A 20719-nucleotide genomic window follows, 5' to 3' on the forward strand; every position below is an offset into this window, starting at 1 on the left:
GCTGTGTAAATCAATAGGAATAGAATGAAATCACTACCTCACTGGACCCTGTGGTGTGTTTAAGAGAGACAGAGAGACACACACAGATGTGACACAGTCTGATCAGTCTGACCAGAGTTTGGTCCGCGTGTCCGCAACTCATCAAAATGTGCAGACTTTTCTTTTGAAACACGGAACTACGGAAATACGAATCACAACACAAGACTCGCTAGTCGAGCCAAAACGCTGCAACGAAATGGATTGGGTGAGTAATCCCCACTGCACACTACTTTACTTTGTTAACAGGCTCACAAAACAAGCTGTGTTAGTCGACTAGCGATGTGTCGTTGATTTTCAACGACGCGGAAATGTATTCACATTTTTCGAAATAAACGTCCGATCATTGCATCGGATCCCGACATGAGGACCAAATGATCAGACTGTGTCACATATGCAGACATACACATGTGCAAAGACACACACACACATGGGAGGCCAGTCTCAAAGAGGGGTCAGTACTTCCTCAGTTAAATACTTTCTAGCCTCTCTCAAACTTCATGTGTATCAAAAAAGACAACCAAAACATTGTGTGTGTGTGTGTGTGTATACACAGTTAAATACATTCCTGAAATTCCTGAAACCTAGCATCTTACACCAATGACACTGGCACCAACCTCCACACCTTGTGGCCTTCCATCCTCACAGGAGGCGTTCATTTAAAGCCATTCCCCTCCCAAGTGTGCATGACTGAAGAAGCCCCCCCCCCCAAAAAGGTTCCCAATTAACAGTGTCAGAGTTAATCCTGGCTGATCCTGTTGAAGTGCTCTCTGCCTGTGGCCTGGAGGCTGTGGTCTACAGGCGGTGGTCAGGCTGGCTACCTTTAGCTGATTGATTTGAACCAATGTCAGAGTCTGGAGCCCCTGGTAATGACCACAGCTAGAAACCCTGGATTAAAACTGACCACCAGTCACACTCAACCCGACGGCTGCAATGACTCTGAGTGATCCACATCTGACAGACAGCGGGATGTTTTTTTGTTTGAATGAAAAGTGAGAACCCCGATTAATGTTCTATTTTCGGACAACCCATTGTTGCAGAGTGTGTAGCCAGCATAATTCCGACACACAGATGATCCATATCTACAGTATATGTATGTTACGGTACATGTGGGAAAACTAGGGTTAGGGTTAGGTGCTATGGTGACTTGGTACATGCTGGCATGTCTAACCCTAACCCTAACCTTAACCCTAACCCTAACCCTACCCCTAACCGTAGCACCCTAGCACCTACCCCTAACCCTAGTTTTCCCACATGTACCACATTCCCACATGTACCATAACATGTACACAAATGATAAAGATCTGTACGATTAATTTCGACACACTCCAATCTTAGCAGGCTAGCGTAAACGTATCAATCGCATAGTCGCATAAATAACTCATATCATTTGTATAAAGGGAACTATTTCAACTGGTCCCAAAATGCAACATAACATAACTGATACAAATAGTTGTCATATACATAAGCTTGCCTTTACCACCACAGCTGTGTCCCAGAAATAGCGTCGGTGTTGACCTAAAAAGTGTTGCAGGTGCTGTGGGGACAAATGAAGTGCTGTGGGCTAATAGACACGGTCCCTCTGCTACCTTCTCAGGACAGCGCCACTCAGCTGTTTCCTGCCAATTATCCTAACGACTGCCGCCGCCGTGGCAACCCAGGAGTCACCGCCATCACGACACACTGCCAAGCGCGCCGACGCCACCTCATTAGCATACCGCAGGGTGAGAGGTGACCCAATCAGCGCCGTAGCCGTCGTGCAGGCCAGGCGCTAACGACGGGCGGCGTGGAACGTGACGGGCGTGAGAAGTGCCCGACTCTACTGTTGAGCTTCTGCTAAGGAAGAGGACCACCGTAGAAACACATCTACGGAGTTTGTTTATCCACAACAAACTGGTGTTTCTGTTAGCGCTGTCAATCGGTTGCATTTAAGTTAATCACATTAAGACAAGTTAATCACAATCATATTCATTAATCATATTAAGATTAATCACAAGTTTAAAATACTGGATTTTTTTTTTTTTACTTTATTATAACATCTCAGCTTAGTTTGTTTTGATTTCTGTATAAGATTAAATTCATATATAATTCTAATTATAATATTTTAGCTGGCAACAGACAAGCTAGCCTGAAATTGTCAGAATGAATGTGCCTTCAAATCACTTAGTGATTAGAAAACGTTTTGATTTCATCATTCTCTCTATTAGTAAGACAGTGTTTAGACAGTTTTTTGTTGTTGTTTTTTTAATGCAAAATAGTGTATACTTATTTCAGATACTGTAGTGGAAGATATCCTCATTCGCAGTGAAGTAGCCGCCATCTTGTTGTGACATTTTTGTTTATCCCGCCCCTTCTTCACTTTGATTGGTCCAAAGTCACAAATGTAACCAACGACATGTCATCATTATTACAACCCAGTATACTAATCAGTCAGTCTTGTAACCCCTCTACAGTGTTACCTGCGTTTGCCACGCATGTCAATAGAACTCGGCAATATGATTAATTTGCGTTAATTCTCTTTCTTTAACGAGTTAAGGTTTCCAGTTTAATCATAAGCATTAACATGTTAACATTGGGCGGCTGTGGCGCAGGAGGTAGAGTCGCCGTCTAATGATCACAAGGTTGGCAGATCAGCGGTTCGAGCCCCGGCTGGCCACATGTCGAAGTGTCCTTGGGCAAGACACTGAACCGCAAAATTGCTCCCAGTGAGCGGGCCGGCCGGCGCCTTGCATGGCAGCTTGCCGCCATTGGTGTGTGAATGTGTGTGTGAATGGGTGAATGAGAGGCCGTTGTAAAGTGCTTTGGAGCAGCAGAAAAGGCGCTATATAAGTGCAGTCCAGTTACCATTTGTTAACATTGACAGCCTTAGTTTCTATCAATCATCTAGAAGTGATGTGGCTCTATGTGAGTTCTCAAGTCATCTACAACCAAGTAGGCAGAAAAGTGTTGAGGCGACCCCATGTCCTGTGTGGGAGAATAGAGAACTAGAACGGTGTTGATAATGGAGTAAGGGCAGAGCTGAGGGGTACATAGTACTGTAGTACGTTCATGTGAGGTTGGGGAAGGTGTGTGTGTGTGTGTGTGTGTGTGTGTGTTCAGAGCAGCTGTACCCACCTTCCAGCCTGACGACGAGGGGGACTTTGAGCTCCAGCTCCTGGCAGGCCTTGGTGATGCCGTTGGCGATGATGGCACAGTTCACGATGCCCCCGAAGATGTTCACTAAGACGGCTTCCACCTGGAGGAGAGAGAGAGGGCAGGACGGGGTCAGGACGGGGTCAGGGCAAGTCTTTCTTTTCCCATAGAGACATAGGGTTCTCTCCAGGCAGGTGGAGACACACTACCTCACACGCCACCTCACACAGATACAATTAATACACATGTATATATGTTACGGTACATGTGGGAATACGGTACATGTGGGAAAACTAGGGTTAGGGTTAGGTGCTAGGGTGACTTGGTACATGCTGGCATGTCTAACCCTAACCCTAACCTTAACCCTAACGCTAACCCTAGAACCTAACCCTAACCGTAGCACCCTAGCACCTAACCCTAACCCTAGTTTTCCCACATGTACCGTATTCCCACATGTACCGTAACACATTTTTGTTAACAACTTACTGTTACATCTATTAAAGATATTGGCATTTTCCAACTCATGTAATATTGTACTGGGTTATATCCTCTACTCACATCTAGAAATAGTATTGCAAGAAGTAGGCTACTACTATACCTTGACAACGTGTAACACAAAGATACAGATACATTAACAATCTAACCGACTGTACACACCCGGGGCAGTGCTAGGGCAAGTTGAGTGTGAGCAGACAGGCTTCATCCTGCGTGTTTGTTTATAATCTACGCTAATCCTGCGCTGTGGACGAACTCTGTGTGACTGTGCAAGGGATGTTTACACTTCCACAGAGTGGCTTAACCATAGCTGTCATCTACACTATACCCTGTACATCTCACGTCAAAAGAGTGTCAATGAATTCAACAGGAACAGGAACAATCAGGCCCACAGATATACTGGAGAGGAAAACCGACACAATCTATTGGTTCAGCAGTCGTTCTCTTTGTATTGTTTCAACTCGCCACTGTCCTTGTAATTGACTGTGCGTGTGTGAGTGGGTACATGTGTCAGCCATATTAATGTGGAGCAGCTGTCAGTCTCCAAGGAGAAGAAGTCCTTAGGTGGCTATGCTGTTCATCACTGTCACCTGTGACTGCTACCGCACCGCTAGACCTCCACCAACACCACCACAACATGTGGGGAGCATCTAATGGACACAAGGTTGGCAGATCAGCGGTTCAAGCCCCGGCTGGCCACGTGTCGAAGTGTCCTTGGGTAAGACACTGAACCCCAAAATTGCTCCCAGTGAGTGGGCCGGGCCGGCGCCTTGCATGGCAGCTTGCCGCCACTGGTGTGTGAATGTGTGTGTGAATGGGTGAATGAGAGGCCGTTGTAAAGCGTTTTGGAGCAGCTTTGGAGCAGCAAAAAAGGCGCTATATAAGTGCAGTCCGTTTACCATTTACCATGTGTGTACGCGTGCGAAATAAAGAAACCTTATGAGGCACGTCGGTCCTCGTATGCCAGACTCGCATCCAACTGTTTCCACTGGCAGCCCTGCCAGGTGTGATCTGAGGTAAGGAAGGACTGAGTATCTCTTTCCTAAAGGTGGGTGATATCTCTCCACAGCCTGGGGGTGTGTTCCTCCCCCGGCCCTGAGCAGCTCTGGCCTCGGGCAGGGGCACCGGGCCAATCCTGCCAGCGCTTCCCTTGGCCCAATTAGAACATCACAAACTGAGAGAATCACACAGAAGGGGGAGGCACACCGAAACCTGTCAATACTCCAAGCTTCGCTCAAACTAAAGCCAAGTGGTAGATCTCTTCCTGCAAATATACTAGTCAGTCAAAGAGCCAGCGTGTGTGTGTGTGTGTGTGTGTGTGTGTTTGAGTGCCTGCCCAATTCAGAGAGCACCTTGAGTGGATTATAGTATGTATAGCTACTTTAAGAGCCGCCTTTACAATGCTAAGCTGCTATTTACACACAACGGCCACTAGTTGTCCGCTTGTAAATTAGCCTGCCTCCTACACAGAAAAACAGCGTTATACTAGTCACTACATTCTAAGAAACCCTAACTATCTCAGACTTGAAATCTGAACCAGACTGGCTGGCAACCCCCCAATGTGGTAGACGTTGTAGGCCTACTAGCTAAGAGCATCTTTGAGGACAACCTAAACCAAATACAACTCATGTTTAATAACACAAGCATTACGATACATGTAATTAGAGCTTCTCTCCTAGCACGTTTCCTGCTATCTGCTTTTAATGACATCACACACAGTGTAATTGATGTTTCTCCCATGAGCTCTAGGGGCTGACTGACAGGGACACAGTGTGAGGTGGTTTGGAGTAACGGTCTTTAGACTGTACTGATGGCGCGTCGTCCGCTATACTGCCGAGGGACCACCGGGGGGCAGTAGAGATTTAGACGCCGGGACTACAGCCCCGACACAAAAGCCGTCAGCATCACATTTTCCGAGGCAGGCTCTATCGACTACCACCATATTTCTTCCATCCAAGCGTCTCCTGCTGGCACCCATGTATATTAATGACAGAGGACATGATTTATGTATGCTCGCACGCAAGTAAATGCAGTTTAGAGAAATATGAATGAGCTGTGGTTTTAAAAAAAACATATTTTTACAGTTGGACATTTGAGGGAGTTTCTGCATAGGGGAGTACAGTTTATGTTCCACATCTAACACACAGATTCTTTATCGGTTTATCAGCAAAACAGGATGTTTGGTTTTGAGAAATACAGTACGGAGGGTAGTCACTCACCATACCAATTGATGATGCCCCCTCCCGATGTACAGACTAGACTGATTAACATCATCTCTGGAAGCCCCAGAAACACTGACCACTCGTGACGTTAGAATTATAAGGTTCTATCTCCATTTTTGTCAAAATTGAGTTTTTTTTTTACATAATCTGATCCATGAGGTGTTTATTAATGCCTGTGTGGTGTTATTTTTTAAAATGTTGTCATTTTTTAGTTAGTAATTCATAAAATACAAAGGTTCCATCTCACAAAACATAATGGAATGTAAAAACTTTGACGCTCAATATCTCTGAACTGCCCTAAACGGAGATAGAACCTTATCATTCTAAGCTCACGAACTGTCAATATGGAGGGCAGCCTACGCTACCAACCAAACAAAACAACTAGAGTAGATGCACTATGACTGACTAGATACAGTGAGGTAGCGTTACAAAGCCTTACAGCGGGGTAGCGTAGATACAAGGGAGCAGGTAGAGGCAGGGTAGTGTAAGGTAGGTTACACAGTTTTGGCTTTGGAGACCGTGCCTTTTCATGAGCTGCACCCCCGCCTCTGGAACTCTCTCCCTCAACCACTCAGAGACTCACCCTCACTCTCCACTTTTAAATCCCACCTCAAAACCTACCTGTTCTGCCTACAATCTCCCCTACCCCTAACCATCTCCACTAAACCCGCCACCCCCCTCCCCCCCTGGACATGCATACAACCTAACCTAACCCTACCACCCCCCCTCCCCGTTCGTTAACTCTGTGTTCTATGTGCTCATGTTATCTGTTGCTTGTTGTTTCTGTGTTTTCTGTTTTCCCTATATTGTTAGCGTCTTTGAGCCTCGGAAAAGCACTAAATAAATATAATGAATTATTATTATTATTATTATTACACAGTATTACACACTCGAGCCAGCCATCTCTCTCATCCTACCTCAACGTGGGTTTACCTTATTCACCACCGACAATGTGTAGCACCCACCCACCTGCCAAAGCATACATTGGCTATTCCGAGTTCTAGAGACGAGATAGACAAGATTTATAGAGAAGAGCTATAGAATATCTCCATCTCAGCACACACAGAGCCTTTAAATGCTCTGATTTATGGTTTGGGGAATGGGAGGGAAAGTTGGTGTCAACCTCTTTTGGTTCAATGCCTGCTTCAATCAGAAGACCAGCATAAACAAGATCCCATTGAGTCCAGCTGTGAACCATCTCAAAATCACACTATGATACCACAAATCCACTCTGACATTTCAATACTTCAAATATCACTCTTCTCATAATTCTCATAACTCAACAAATCAGTAGTACATTGTACGACCAATTTACCTGGTCATAAAACTCAAATATACAAAAAGCCTCCTTGGCATTTGTTCCCGACAGGGTAAACGTTGGAAAATGGGGCTGTTTTCATTCATCGGAGCTGAACATCAAGGTGTCAAGAATAATATACCGGCGGGTCCTTTGAGAACCTTTGTGAGTTCTAGAACGTGGGGCGTCGGTGCATTCTACCTGGGCTCTGAGAGTGAATGATTCAAATTTTCTCATAATAGGATCCTAGCCTAGTCGATGCTCCAATACCCTGTCAAGGCTCTTTCACATCAAACTCAAAGAGGGCTTCACAGGGAAAAACAGGCTTTTCCGCCTCTATTATCCACCCTGCTAACTGCATTTAAGACAGGATGAAATGTAGCCCCTATACAATGTTACCATGCTGACACGGCCACTGCTAGCTATATCCCCTGGAGTGTCACGTTTACGCCTCGTGTTCCAACCGAAAATGAGGATGAATGTCATTATTACCACTGCCTGGCAGGGAATAAGGAAGTCTCTCACTATTTTAGATGACATAAATTCCCCCGGAGTCAATCTATCCAGCTCAAAGCAATAACCCCCAAAAAACAATAGTAATCACCTGGCCTACCATGACCATAAAGCTAAATCATCTCTACTTAGACCCCTGTCAAACATCTAAAAAAAAACATGGTGATTTCCATTTGTCCGTTTGAAAAACCTGGAGGAATTAAAGCATTGTGTTTCCCTCTCCTTTTCTGCCAGCACCCCCCGTGGTGAGCGTGTGAGCCGGCGAATTATCGCTCGCACACACATTTTAGCGCCGCGCTTCACGCTAGCGGTGGCGTACCCCTGTTGACCGGCGCGACGCTAATCTGCCTGTGGAAAAAACGCATCTCTTTTTCCCTTTTGTTAGCGGGCTAGCAGATTGGACAGGAAAAAAGGGGCTGGGAAAATCTCTGTGTGTCTCTGTGGCCTATTAAGGGTATTGTTCTGTGCTTTATCTGGTGGGAGGCAGGCTCCTCTGTCAGCGCCTGCCGTTAGCCAGGGCCTGTTGTTTTATTCCTGTCTCTTCCGCTGGGGTCCGGGTCCGGCGCCTGGCTCGGGGACGAGAGGTTAACGCGCAGCGTTTCCAAATCGAGGGGCTAATCATCCATCCTGGATGAGCCGTGTGCTACTAGAGTAGAGGCCTACTTCCATTCTGTCCCTGGCATCGGCATCGTCCCCTGGTGTCTACTGTCTCTCTCCAGCGTTGACAGACCTTGAGTAAGAGCAATATGGGGGTATCTAAGAACACAGATGGGGTAGAGGCAGGAGGAGATGGGACTACGGATCAGGAACTGTCCCTTTCTTGGGAGTAGTGTACATACAAATGCTGAGTGATGTCGCTGATGCTCCTGACGAGGAATCTCTAAACTAAATCCGAGTGTGTGCCAAGAAGCTAATCAGAAGATTGTGGGGGCGGCTGTGGCGCAGGAGGTAGAGCCGCCGTCTAATGATCGCAAGGTTGGCAGATCGGCGGTTCGAGCCCCGGCTGGCCACATGTCGAAGTGTCCTTGGGCAAGACACTGAACCCCAAATTGCTCCCAGTGAGAGGGCCGGGCGGCGCCTTGCATGGCAGCTTGCCGCCATTGGTGTGTGAATGTGTGTGTGAATGGGTGAATGAGAGGCCGTTGTAAAGCGCTTTGGATAAAGGCGCTATATAAGTGCAGTCCGTTTACCATAGAAGAATGAGCAGTGTACTGCTAAGTTGAATATATGAGAACACACGGTGATCAATGGAGCATGTTTTCCAAGAAACTGTTCGAAAGCTTCAGTTCATCAGAGGGCATTCAATTGATAAAATATTGGCCAGGCAGACATAAAAAAAATGGACGGATGCTAAAACTTTTAATTTGACTTCTTTAAATTCTACTAATTTCCTTTTATTTGTATCCTCTCTCTTGGCTTTCTCTTTCTTTCGGTGCCATCTTATCACATCTAAGGGCTATTTTCCTCGCTGAGAATCAACTCCCTGAAGCTTGAGAGCGAGAAAGAGAGAGTGACAGGAGGGGAGGGGGGGCGGGGGGCGACCTGAGGCGGCGAGGAGGAAAAGGCGAGAAGCGGTGCGGGGCCCTGGCTCGTATTGAAGGCTGGGACCGGGCCTGGCGAAGGGGGATAAGAGGGAAATAATTATACGGCTTGTTGAAGCATGACAGCTCCTCCTCTGCCCCAAAGTGAAAGAGATGAAGCATTATGTCAAAGACGGCACATCACAAACACAGACACATCTTGACACTGCCATCAGAAGTTTGACTCCGTGTTGAGAAGCCCTCTTGAACTGGCAGGCTGCTGCTAGCCTGATCAATGCTGGGGAGACGCGGCTCGACGTGTCTCGACCGGTCAACAGGCTACGATGGGCAAACACCGCAAACACTGACCGTTTGAGTAACGCTTAAGAGAAGAAATGTGTATATGAAATATATATGCCATTTCGTGACGTTAGAATTATAAGGTTATTTAGTTTTTTACATAATCTGATCCAATAGGTGTTTATTAATGCCTGCGTGGTGTTATTTTTAAAATGTTGACGTTTTTGAGTTAGTAATTCATAAAATACAAAGGTTCCATCTCACAAAACATAATGGAATGTAAAAACTTTGACGCTCAATATCTCTGAACTACCCTAAACGGAGGTAGAACCTTATCATTCTAAGCTCACGATATGGAAAACAATGCGTATAGGTGAAACGAAAGCATCAGAAATCAGATCGATTTAGCAGTAAATGATGATTCTGTGTTCTAAATGTCTTCCAAATCTAGTCATTGGACTTCTAGTCCTTTTTCAAGAACAATCAGGCTTTCAGCTTCAAGCAAGCAACTACTTTTACACTTAGAACAAGGTCTCCTGACCAAACGTCAGGGATTATTAAACGTGGCGATTTTTTGCAAGTAAGCAGTGTTGCGTGGACTTTTTCTTTACAGCTTCAAGGGGACCATTCATCATACTATCCTCGCTAACGTGAGAACCATTCGTCATACGCATACTAGCAGGGTTCCTACAGGTTTCAACAAGTCAAATTTAAGACCTTTTTTTAGAACTCTTTGAATAGAATTTTAGACCTATTCGCGACACCATATGATAGCTTTTTGTCATCCTCGAGGTGATGAAATTAGGGATTTCACTGCCATACAGACAAAAAAGGCATTTTTTGGGTTCCAGTTTGATTAATTTCCGCGTAAATAGATGCGGTCGGACTGATTTCCTTGCATGATCTCATTTTTTAGACCTAGCACCTCATTTTTAGACTGAATAACTGACATGTAAGACCTTTTTAGGCCTTGTAAATCGGATTGCTGGATTTTAGACCGTAAGGCTTTTTAAGACCAGCGCGGGAACCCTGTACTAGGAACCAAAGCATTCAACGCCTGCTAAGTCCGTCACATCTTTCTGCTCATCATGCTCTAACACCAACCAAGCACAACCCAACCTATTCCAACATCCCTGCTCGATAACACCCCTGCACCATCATCTCCGACAACCGACCGAAAAAAGCCTCTGTTGCTGGGGTTGAGGTTGGGTCATGATGTCCCTGTGTTCTCTCAGGCCTCTCAGACCCACGTCAGTGGCCTTGTGGTTCATCTCAGCACAGCCAACGTGCTTCCCTCCTACTCTCCACCGATGAAAAGAAACCAATCAAGGCAGAAATGGGTTTGCTGGAGCCAAGAGGAGAGATGTCTGTGTGTGTGTGTGTGTGTGTGTGTGTGTGTGTGTGTGGAGAGGGGGGGGGGGGGGGGGGGGGGGGCGGTAGGAGGACAGCAGTGTCCCTGTGAATTGATACAGGAGCTGGTCATTTCTGCCTCCAGATCTACCTCTCTTGTGAGCGAGTGGCGGGGTTGTGGACTGTGACAGCTGCCTCTCGGCGGCCCACGTCGCAACGATAAGTAAGACCGTCCCTTTCACTCAGACCCTAGTCATTACATTCTCACAACACACTCTGGCCCGATGTCGCCAACACAAAGCAGGGGAGAAGATTGCGTTTTGAACACACAGACACAGACAGAGACACAGACACAGACACAGACAGAGACAGAGACAGAGACAGAGACAGAGACAGAGACAGAGACAGAGACAGAGACAGAGACAGAGACAGAGACAGAGACAGAGACACAGACACAGACACAGACACAGACACAGACACAGACACAGACACAGACACAGACACACACCACACACACACACACACACACACACACACACACACACACACAATATACATTTTTCTTTTAAATACCAGGTCTATCATTACAAACTGGGAATCCGGAAATGGAGAGGAACAAAACTGCGCAGGAATGTTACCCAACAAAAATGTTGAAAAAAGTGAAGGGGTCTGAATACTTTCCGAAGCAACAACCTCATCCCACCACACTGCACGTTCTCATACTCCATATCCTCCTTTCCTGATAAGGCCAATGATGAGGCCCAGCACCCAATAACGTTTGTGTGTGTGTGTGTGTGTGTATGTCACTGACGAGGGGGCCTATCTGGGGGAGCCTCTCGACTAAACTAGAGTTTGGAGACTGACTTGGGAACAGTCTATTAAGTGCACTTTATAGCACAACCTTTGTCATGCTAGCATTAGTGTTGGCTGCGGTGGGTTTTGTTGTCGAGGTTTGAAGTGGCTATTAAAAACTCAGAGGTGGTGGCGGGTACCTGATACCGTCTGCCTCTCTGCTACGTCCCGGAACTCTCTCATGTCTGAGTGTTCCGCCGCCCGTGGTTTTTAATCAGATGGGAGAACACAAAACACATCTCTAAACTCAATGTCCAATTTAGCCTCTGAAATCATGCTTAGTTAATAAGCTTATAAATAGATAGATGGATAGATGGATAGATGGATAGATGGATAGATGGATAGATGGATAGATGGATAGATGGATGGATAGATGGATATATAGATAGATATATAGATAGTGTACTAGATAGATAGATAGATAGAAGTCTAGATAGATAGAGAGAGAGAGAGATAGATAGATATATAGATAGATAAATGCTGTTATTTTGCACTCCTTTGCTACTTTTCAGTTCCAGCACCTCAGCAAAGTCTGATCACAGATGAGCGGTGGTATCTTCACTATTTTGACAGTATAAGTACCAGACACCGAAATGCAGTTTAGCTAGCATCTAACCAGAAGTGCAAATAGTGATGTAAAAACATGATATAAAACACATGACAACGATAGAATGGCAAGTACGGTAGTTTAGAGGTATATACAGTTATGCGCTATGTACAGTTATGGTAGCTGATGTAAAGTATGTAATGTACAGATATATAAGGCTATATCAAAGAGGTGTGTGCAATGTGCAAACATACAGTATATGCAAAGGTAGTACTGTAAACAGCAGTAGTGCAAAGGCTAAAGAGTGATCACATTGACCAGGGGTGTGCAAACCAGCAGTAGTGCAAAGGCTACATTGGATTGTTCACAGTGTCAGAAGGGGTTTGGGGGGGGTGATACTGAGAGTCATTGGCAAGTAGTGCTGTCCACCCCCCGCACCAACCTACGGCCCTTTGGGGACAGAGGCTTCAGCGTGGCCGCACCCACTCTATGGAACTCCCTCCCCATAGTGATCCGCAACGCCCCCACCCTGGACTCCTTCAAATTGGCCCCTAGTCACTGTTTCAGTTTTGCTCGTTTGTTTTCTGTTTTGTCTGTCTGATCATTTCCCTTATTGTAAAGCGTCCTTGGGTTTTTTGAAAGGCGCTATCGAAATTTAAGTTATTATTATTATTATTGGTGAGCCATCATGCAGAGGATGAACCAGTGAGATGGAGAGAATATTGAGGAGGAAAAACCTGTTTAAACAACACAGTAGTTGGTGAGAGGACCAGAGTGAGCAACGCGTGTATGATAGTATGATAGGTAGACAGAGACAACACTATGAGAGAGATAGACTGGCAGCAGACAGACAGGAGGGAGAGGTAAGGCACTAGAGAAGGGGGGGGGAGTGAGAGTCCACCGCTGCTGACAGGGGGATGTTGTCAAACGTCAGTCAGGGATGTACAACTCATTTCCTGGCGCTCACCTCATGGTTCTGGTACATGTCCTCACACGCACGCGCACAGAGCTGTTTGCGGTGCTGTACATTAGATTTGACAAAGGCAGACACTGCGGAGCGGGCGTATTATTCATCCTGAAAGGGGCCGCGTGTCACTGCTGACAGGCAGACATAAATATTCCTCAACCCCTTCACCAAGGGTTAATGGCTGTCGATCAGTGAGGGACGAGACAGGACCGACAGAGATATGCAGGGTGACGGGCGCGCCACAGACACACACAGCATGGCTCCTCTCAAAAGGAATATTAAGGCGGGGTTGTGAGGGCTGTTTGTGCGCTACGACACAACGAACACACAACGAACTGTGATTACAAGACACCGTCCTCGGATATTTCTGCTTTCAATGATTGCGAGGAGAACTTCTCCAAGCCCACCTGTATGCGGTACTGTACTAGCCTAGCTCTGTTCTGTTCTTCTCTGCTTCTCCTCCGAGCGAGAGAGAATCACTTTATTAAATTGAAGGAATGCATAATAGCGGGGAATGGCATGCATAATCACCTCGGAGACCCAGCACAACAAACCGCAGCTGAATATAAAGGACCCCAACATTTTCTACTTTGTTCCTAATACTACACACAGGCCAATCAAAATTAATTTATTCTAATGTATTCACACAGAAGGTCAATTATCCAAATGATTCCAGTTCAGATTGCACCTGATCTTGGGAGCCAATGAGCCATCTAAAGGGCAGCTGGGTGGTTTTGCAAGGCAAATCATCTTCTCACTTCTTTTTTTCCGTCACCCCTGTTTGCAAGAGACGCCGTTGCCTGCCTCTTCTTTTGGTGGAGTGCATCTCACTAATGGGTAAACAACAGGGGCGTTTTAAACTCTGCATTAAAGCTGTCAGCACCCCTGGGCTACAAATGGTAAACTAAGTATGTGGACAGAAAGATTATAATTCCAAACCTGAAGCCTGATCCGAGTGTTACCCACCAGCAAACACACAACACACCCACACACAACTCACATGATTCACACCTCAAGAGACAAATCTAATTCAGAATGCAGAAAACACAATCGACGCTGCTCACTCCGACCCGCGTAAACATAGCTAGCGGCTCTTCGGAGCTCCAAAGGAACGCCAATTAAAGAAACTCACAATAACTGAACCTTGCTATTAGGTGTACCCATCGCCTGATCCTTGATAGTCATTTTACCAGGGGGGGAGGTGGGGGGGGTACTGAAACCTCAAACGAACAACACACATCCACAGGAAAGCTGAGTAAAAAAGTAAATTAGATGGATGGAAGATGGGTCGAGGACACTGGGCATTTCCAACACAATGCGATGCCAGCCTGGAAAGACCTTAAGCGCCCCGGAAAGTGCAAAAGTGAGCAGCCTGCTGAGAGAGAGGGAGTGCATTTTGTCCTCTTTGAGGCAACAGTGAAAGAGCAGAAGAGAAGAGAGAAAAAGCCTGTCAGAAGAGGAACTGGGTAATTCCTCTCTCCCTGGAGCTATTTAGCCAGAGAGGCAATTTACCCTGGATGAAATAACCTCTGAAAGCTTTAATCCTGATAGATGGGTGGTTATTTTGATATGGAGGCCCCCCCCCCCCCGTCTAAATATAGACCCCCTTTTTTTCTTTTTTTTCGAGAGAGTGCTAATTTGTTCTTCATTCCCGGTGAATGACTGAATAAAGGCGGGTTATTGAGAGGCGATGACTAGTTTTCGCGGCGACTCGTCTCCGGCTAAATGAGTCATTTCGAAATTGATAGAATACACATATTGCGTTCTCCGCTCTCTCCCCCCCTCCCTCCCTCCCTCGCCCGGGTCCTGCAGGGTCTGGGAGAGCAGGCGCTAACACAGCCAGAAAACCCAGAACGCTGGGGCTAAACAGATGGGTGCAATCAAGATCTAATCTCCAAAAAGCCCAGACACGGATACATACACTGATTGAACGTGTTAGTTCCCCCTCTTCTCCCCTCCTCTCCTCTCCTCCTCTCTGTCGCATTGGAAGACCGTACATGGTATCGTGTCTTCCCCAGGTCTCCGTCTGCACTGTACGTGTCGGTGTCGTCAAAAGGCGGTCGAAAGGTAGCCTGGACTTATGCAGATGAGTGGGGGATCTTTTCTTAAGCACCCTTGCACTATCTCTAGCGAGGGAGGGGGGGGGGGGGGGGTGATTGCTCCTGGGTTGACATTTAGATCTCCAAGCCTTGATGCAGCCTCGGTGGAAACTCTGCAGCATATCAACTAGACATTAAGGGTTTGCTCAGGTATTAGAGGGATCAGCGGAGCAAATAAAAAGCCCAGGGGTGAATGAGAGAGTGAGAGATGTTGGCTGGGACAGTCAATAATGGCTTCACTCTGATGTGATGGCTGCTTCTCTTTTATTCTCTGACAGGTGAGGGCCTGTAGGGTGGACGCAGAAAGATCCTTCACTTTTCGTCCCCGAGGACAGCCGCGAGGCCGGCTTAATGAAGACCTCATCAACACTGCAGAACTAGAGATGTCAGCGTAACGGCTACCACCCTTCACTTCAACCCCTTCTCCCTCGCAAACCCCCAAAGAGGCAGAGCCGTTAGTTATGTAGGATGATCTTTCCTTCGACCCCTCTGTCCAAAACATCCCAAAACACAAATTCCCCAACCCTGCGTTCCTGTTGTCATTCACTCCCCTAATTCCATACACCCTACCCCACCGTCTCCTGTAAGCATCTTTCCAAACCTTAACACCGCTGAGCCAGTAGCCTGCGTCACAGTCATCGATGTCCCCCTCTTCCCCCGTTCCCTCAGATTGTGCCCTTCGAGTTCCACCAGAGTAAACACAAACACTCCTCGTCCCAGCACTCTATCAACACTTTCTCTCTCTCTCTCTCTGTCTCTCTCTGTCTCTCCCTATCCCACTGAGGACGGCTAAGGCACGGGTGGGGGGAGTGGGGACGGGGTGGGGGGGATGGGAGGGGGAGTGGGGGGGGAGTCAAGGGAAAGAGGAAGCCTCTCTTCACCAAAGATGAGCACCAGTGATTACAACCAGAGACAGTTTTCTAATTATTCTGTCAAACATCAATCCTAGTGGGCTGATGCCGGTCGGTCCTGGCATCTGATGGACAGTGTAATCACTGCTGGGGCTCTTCAAATGGCACTTTCTCCCTCTCCCTCCCACTCTCTTTCTCTACCTCCCTCTCCCTCTCTCTCTCTCCCTCCCACTCTCTTTCTCTTTCTCTACCTCCCTCTCCCTCTCTCTCTCTCTCCCTCTCGCAGCCTGGTAGACGGGGGGGGGGGGGGCATGACAGCAGGTCTGAGAAATGGAGGGAAAGTGAAAAGGCTCTACAAACTGATACAGTCAGGGTCCTGGAGGGCTGGAGAGGTGAGGGGGACCAAGTTGGGTGAAATATTCTCACGGTCACTGGTGGTGGTAGGGGGGGGGGGGGGGGGGGGGAGTTCTAAAAAACCGAGGAGACTAGGCAGGGAGGGGGGGGGGAAGCTGGGGGTTAGGGGGGGGAAAAGGAGGATGGGGAGATACAATAAATCCAGGCCACTAGCTACATCACCGAAATCTCCTTAAAAAATTAAAGTTAATTATGTGGCAGGGTGTGTATCGCGTATCCGATACCTTATGGACTGTGTGGGATCGGGGTGATTTAAATCTAGTTCAAACAAGTCAACAGCAGGAAAAGAAGCAGGGCAAGCCAGAAGGAGTTAGCATCCGTAGCCCTCTGGCCCAGTTTAAGCTCTGGTGCTGCTGTGTTGTTTTTTCTCAATAGAGAATTCAGGCATTGTGTATAAAGAAAGACGGTGGACCGAACCCTAGCCCATCTCCTGTTCATCTACGCGCTGCCCTGACAACAGCAGATGCTCTGTGAGATATGAGCGCAGGGCTGCGGAGGACACGGCACCTGCAGCAGCCAGAGACGGGAGACAAAGGTCAGCTCCAAACAGCTCAGCCAGATCATTAGAGGACATACGAGATACTAGGTCGCTCCAGTCATGTCGATCAGCCTCCACATGGAGTTAGTTAGGTGACAATGAGGTCTGGTTGTTGGACTGCACTTATATAGCGCCTTTTTTGCTGCTCCGAAGCTGCTCCAAAGCGCTTTACGACAGCCTCTCATTCATCCATTCACACACGCATTCTCACACCAATGGCGGAAAAGCTGCCGTGCAAGGCGCCGGCCGGCCCCGCTCACTGGGAGCAATTTTGGGGTTCAGTGTCTTGCCCAAGGACACTTCGACTTGTGGCCAGCCGGGGGTCGAACCGCTGATCTGCCGACCTTGTGATCGTTAGACGGCGACTCTAGCTAACTTTAGCCAACCAATTAGTTCAACTCTATGAACATGGGATGACGATGTTGCGACGATTTCCGTTGACCAATAAACGGTCTGCAGCGGCACACGTCACACACAGCCTAGCACGGATAGTCCCTTTCGCTCCTAGTCAGAAAGGGTAGCTAAAATCAGTAGGGGTACTTCGGCCCGGTACGGCTCGGTTGGCAGTGGAGAAAGCAAAACAAACCGGGCTCACACGGTACGGTGCGTAGTGGAAAAGCGCCATATTATGAGAGAGATGAAAGGGATATGGAAAGTTAGATCTTTACCTTTTCTTTTTACTGTTTTCCCCTGCTTTTATATTCATTCTATGCATGTATATGCATGTTTTTATATATGTTTTTTATTCACTTTATGTTCTTATTCCTGTTGTAAAGCACTTTGAGCTGCATCTTGTATGAAAGGTGATATATAAATAAAGCTTTACTTACTTACTTACCTACTTACATATAGGTACCAGTGTCATACATTTCCACACTCCATAGGGACGTCAGACCCTCCCTGTGAGTTAGTTTCTACAGTAACAGTACACGTAATGTCATTTCAACAGCGCTTACTCAGCCTTCTACACTGACCCTGACCACAGCGGCGGAAAACGGCAGATTCCATCCAGCAATCTGACGAGACAAACATTTCATGTGAGGCTCATTGTTGTTCTATTACCGCGGTAAAGAGGTGGACGGATCAGACAAGAGACCTTGTATGAAATCAGGTCTGGAAAAAGGCAATTACAGTGACAATAATCTCTCTGGACTGCTGCCAGCGCAAACTCTGAACACACAGCAAACCGATACCTCGTGCAGGGGGGAGAAGATGGGAGAGAGAAGGCCTGAGGTACAGGTAACATGAGACATCAGAGGTGCATGAGGATCAAAGAAGAACCCAAATATAGCTTCAATGTCTTCGGTATTAAGCAAAACAATAGTGTCTGTGACTTCCTCATTTCCGAACGCTCTTAGACCTAATCTTTAGCTTAGATGTTGTCTGAAAAGCTAAAGATATCCCTTGGTTCAGCAGTGATCTCTGATGTGATTTTTACAGTAGGAGGTCCACTCATCACACACACACGACAACTCATCACATTAATTATGCCATGGAGTCCTGTCTGCAATGAGGTACAGGGGGGCTAGAGGGTGCGGGGGGGGAGGTGTTGCCTTCCTGTTACCTCATACCCAAAACAAGGGGTGGTGTTGGGAGAGGGGCTAGGGGATCCAACTGGTAGAAGTCACAGGGTTAACACTAGAAGAGCCACGAGGGGTCACGGACGGTGACCCCTGTGAGTAATAAGAAAATGATTTCTTCTAGTGTTAAGGTGAGAGTGGAGTCTATCAGTCTCCTCTGTATAGAAACATCAACCACAACAAGTACACAGGGAACTGTTTCTAACTGTTTCTTTCTGTCACTCACACACGACCAGAGATGAGATGTGTCACGGCCTGCATGCATGCACGCACGCACGCCCAACCTAATCACCTGCATTTAGCCATAGCCGTGTCTGATAAAGCATCCATGTTCCCCGTGTCTTAAATAAAGGGATGGCTACTCATTGAATCTCCTGTGTGAGTCTCCATCTCATCTCCTGTGTTGCCTTTGGTTTGGATGACTTATATTGTGGCTAATGGCACTTAGCAGCGTACACCGATGGCTTCCTCTCATCTCCATGGAAAAAAACACTTCCCACGGCTTCGGAGGCACGTCTTTATTATGTGGCTAGACAACCGAGTTTCCTCTAATGATTAGTGGAATATTCAAAAGCTCCTTTTAATCATCTCTCGAACACAGTCGTTTTAACCTGTGACTCATCAACACCATGACTCCATGACCGCTAGAGTCTATAACCCACGGATACGTCCACACATCACAGAGGACAAAGGAGGACGGGGGGCCGTACTGAGCAGCACTGACGGACTCAGAGGGGGGGGGGGGGGGGGGGCAGGGGGGGCGCCCCCACGGTTGAAAAACGTATCTCTTAAGTGCCCTTTTGAGTGGCAAAAATGCCCTTTTGTGTGGCGAAAATTAGAGGACGTGCCCTATACTGGTGCCCCTCCAATGGTCTAAACTTGACCATATGCCCCCCCACAGTTGAAAAACGTCGCACTAAAGTGCCCTTTTGAGTGGCGAAATTAGAGGATGTGCCCTATTGGCTGCCCTTCCAATGGTCTAAACTTGACCATGTGCACTGATGGGGTCCCATGTTGTGCAGTAGATGCCCTTTTTTCCTTTTCGCCCCCCCTGCCCTTCAAACAGCCCGAGTCCGCCACTGCTGAGCAGTACTGTATAGCTGTGCCTGTATAGCTGTGCCTGTATGTATGCGTGCGGTGCTGTCGTGTGGTGTCCCCCATGGCTCATAAAGCCTGGGCCTGATCTCATCATCGTTCTCGGGCTGTTGTGTGTCTACAAAGTCGAGAGGCGTGAAATGAGAGGCGTCCGTTCGACGACGGCCACCACGAGTCGGCTCGGTTGTTTCACGACCCGCCAACCGCCACCGCGGACGAGGAGTCGGAGAGAAGACGAGATGGAGATGTCAGACAATCTGACATCCGTCAGGAGGGAGGGGATCGTCATCCGTTAAATTGAGCCGCCGACCGCCGACGCGGCGAAGGCCGGTAGTTTGGACACACGCCGCCACGCCGCGCCAGGGCCACGGCGGTTGACGAGGGGGCGTTGCCGTGGGTTACTGTCATACAGAACCGTGGTTACCATGGTAACCGACCACGAGGAACCACAGCTACATGCAAACGTAGAAAGACAGGGGAGGCCGGGTCTGTTGTCACACCACGATAGTTGTAAGGATAGTTCTTTGATGATTGATTGATTGATGGGTGGGTGGTGACCGAGATTGATGGAACCCAAAGTAATTAACGATTCTTGCTCAAGGTAGACAATTGAAGAAAGATTTATTCCGTGTTTCAGCGCTGCAGGTACGCTCTCTCACAGCAAGAGAACGGAACAACCCCATAGGTCATAAGCAGCTTCTCTTTATAGGCGGAATATTGATGGTCAAGCAGGCACCTGTCTATCACAAACCATAACAACATTGACATGGCAGCTCCAATTAGTCTACTTGACCAAATGGAAGGTGCCCTTAAGTAACTAGTCGTCATAGCAACCCAGACATTATATGACCTCATAATCTAAGTATAGTTGGCTAGGTGCCAAGTTGCCAACTCAAGTTTCTGCCAGCTTG

General features: G+C 47.3%; 1 protein-coding gene across 2 annotated transcripts in view; it reads right to left on the reverse strand.

Moving 5' to 3' along the window:
* Positions 1-20719, reverse strand: part of suclg2 (succinate-CoA ligase GDP-forming subunit beta) — a 114001-nt gene that overhangs the window by 7635 nt on the left and 85647 nt on the right. For both annotated transcript variants that reach the window (XR_013937816.1, XM_080545927.1), the window contains exon 10: positions 3151-3271. Coding sequence is in view for 1 of the 2 variants with exons in the window: in XM_080545927.1 (XP_080402053.1) it covers positions 3151-3271 (121 nt within the window). In the remaining variant the exon portion in view is untranslated. The remainder of the gene's footprint in view (positions 1-3150; positions 3272-20719) is intronic.

The sequence above is a fragment of the Nansenia antarctica genome, assembly GCF_963989245.1.
Source record: "Nansenia antarctica genome assembly, chromosome: 15".
NCBI lineage: Eukaryota > Metazoa > Chordata > Actinopteri > Argentiniformes > Microstomatidae > Nansenia > Nansenia antarctica.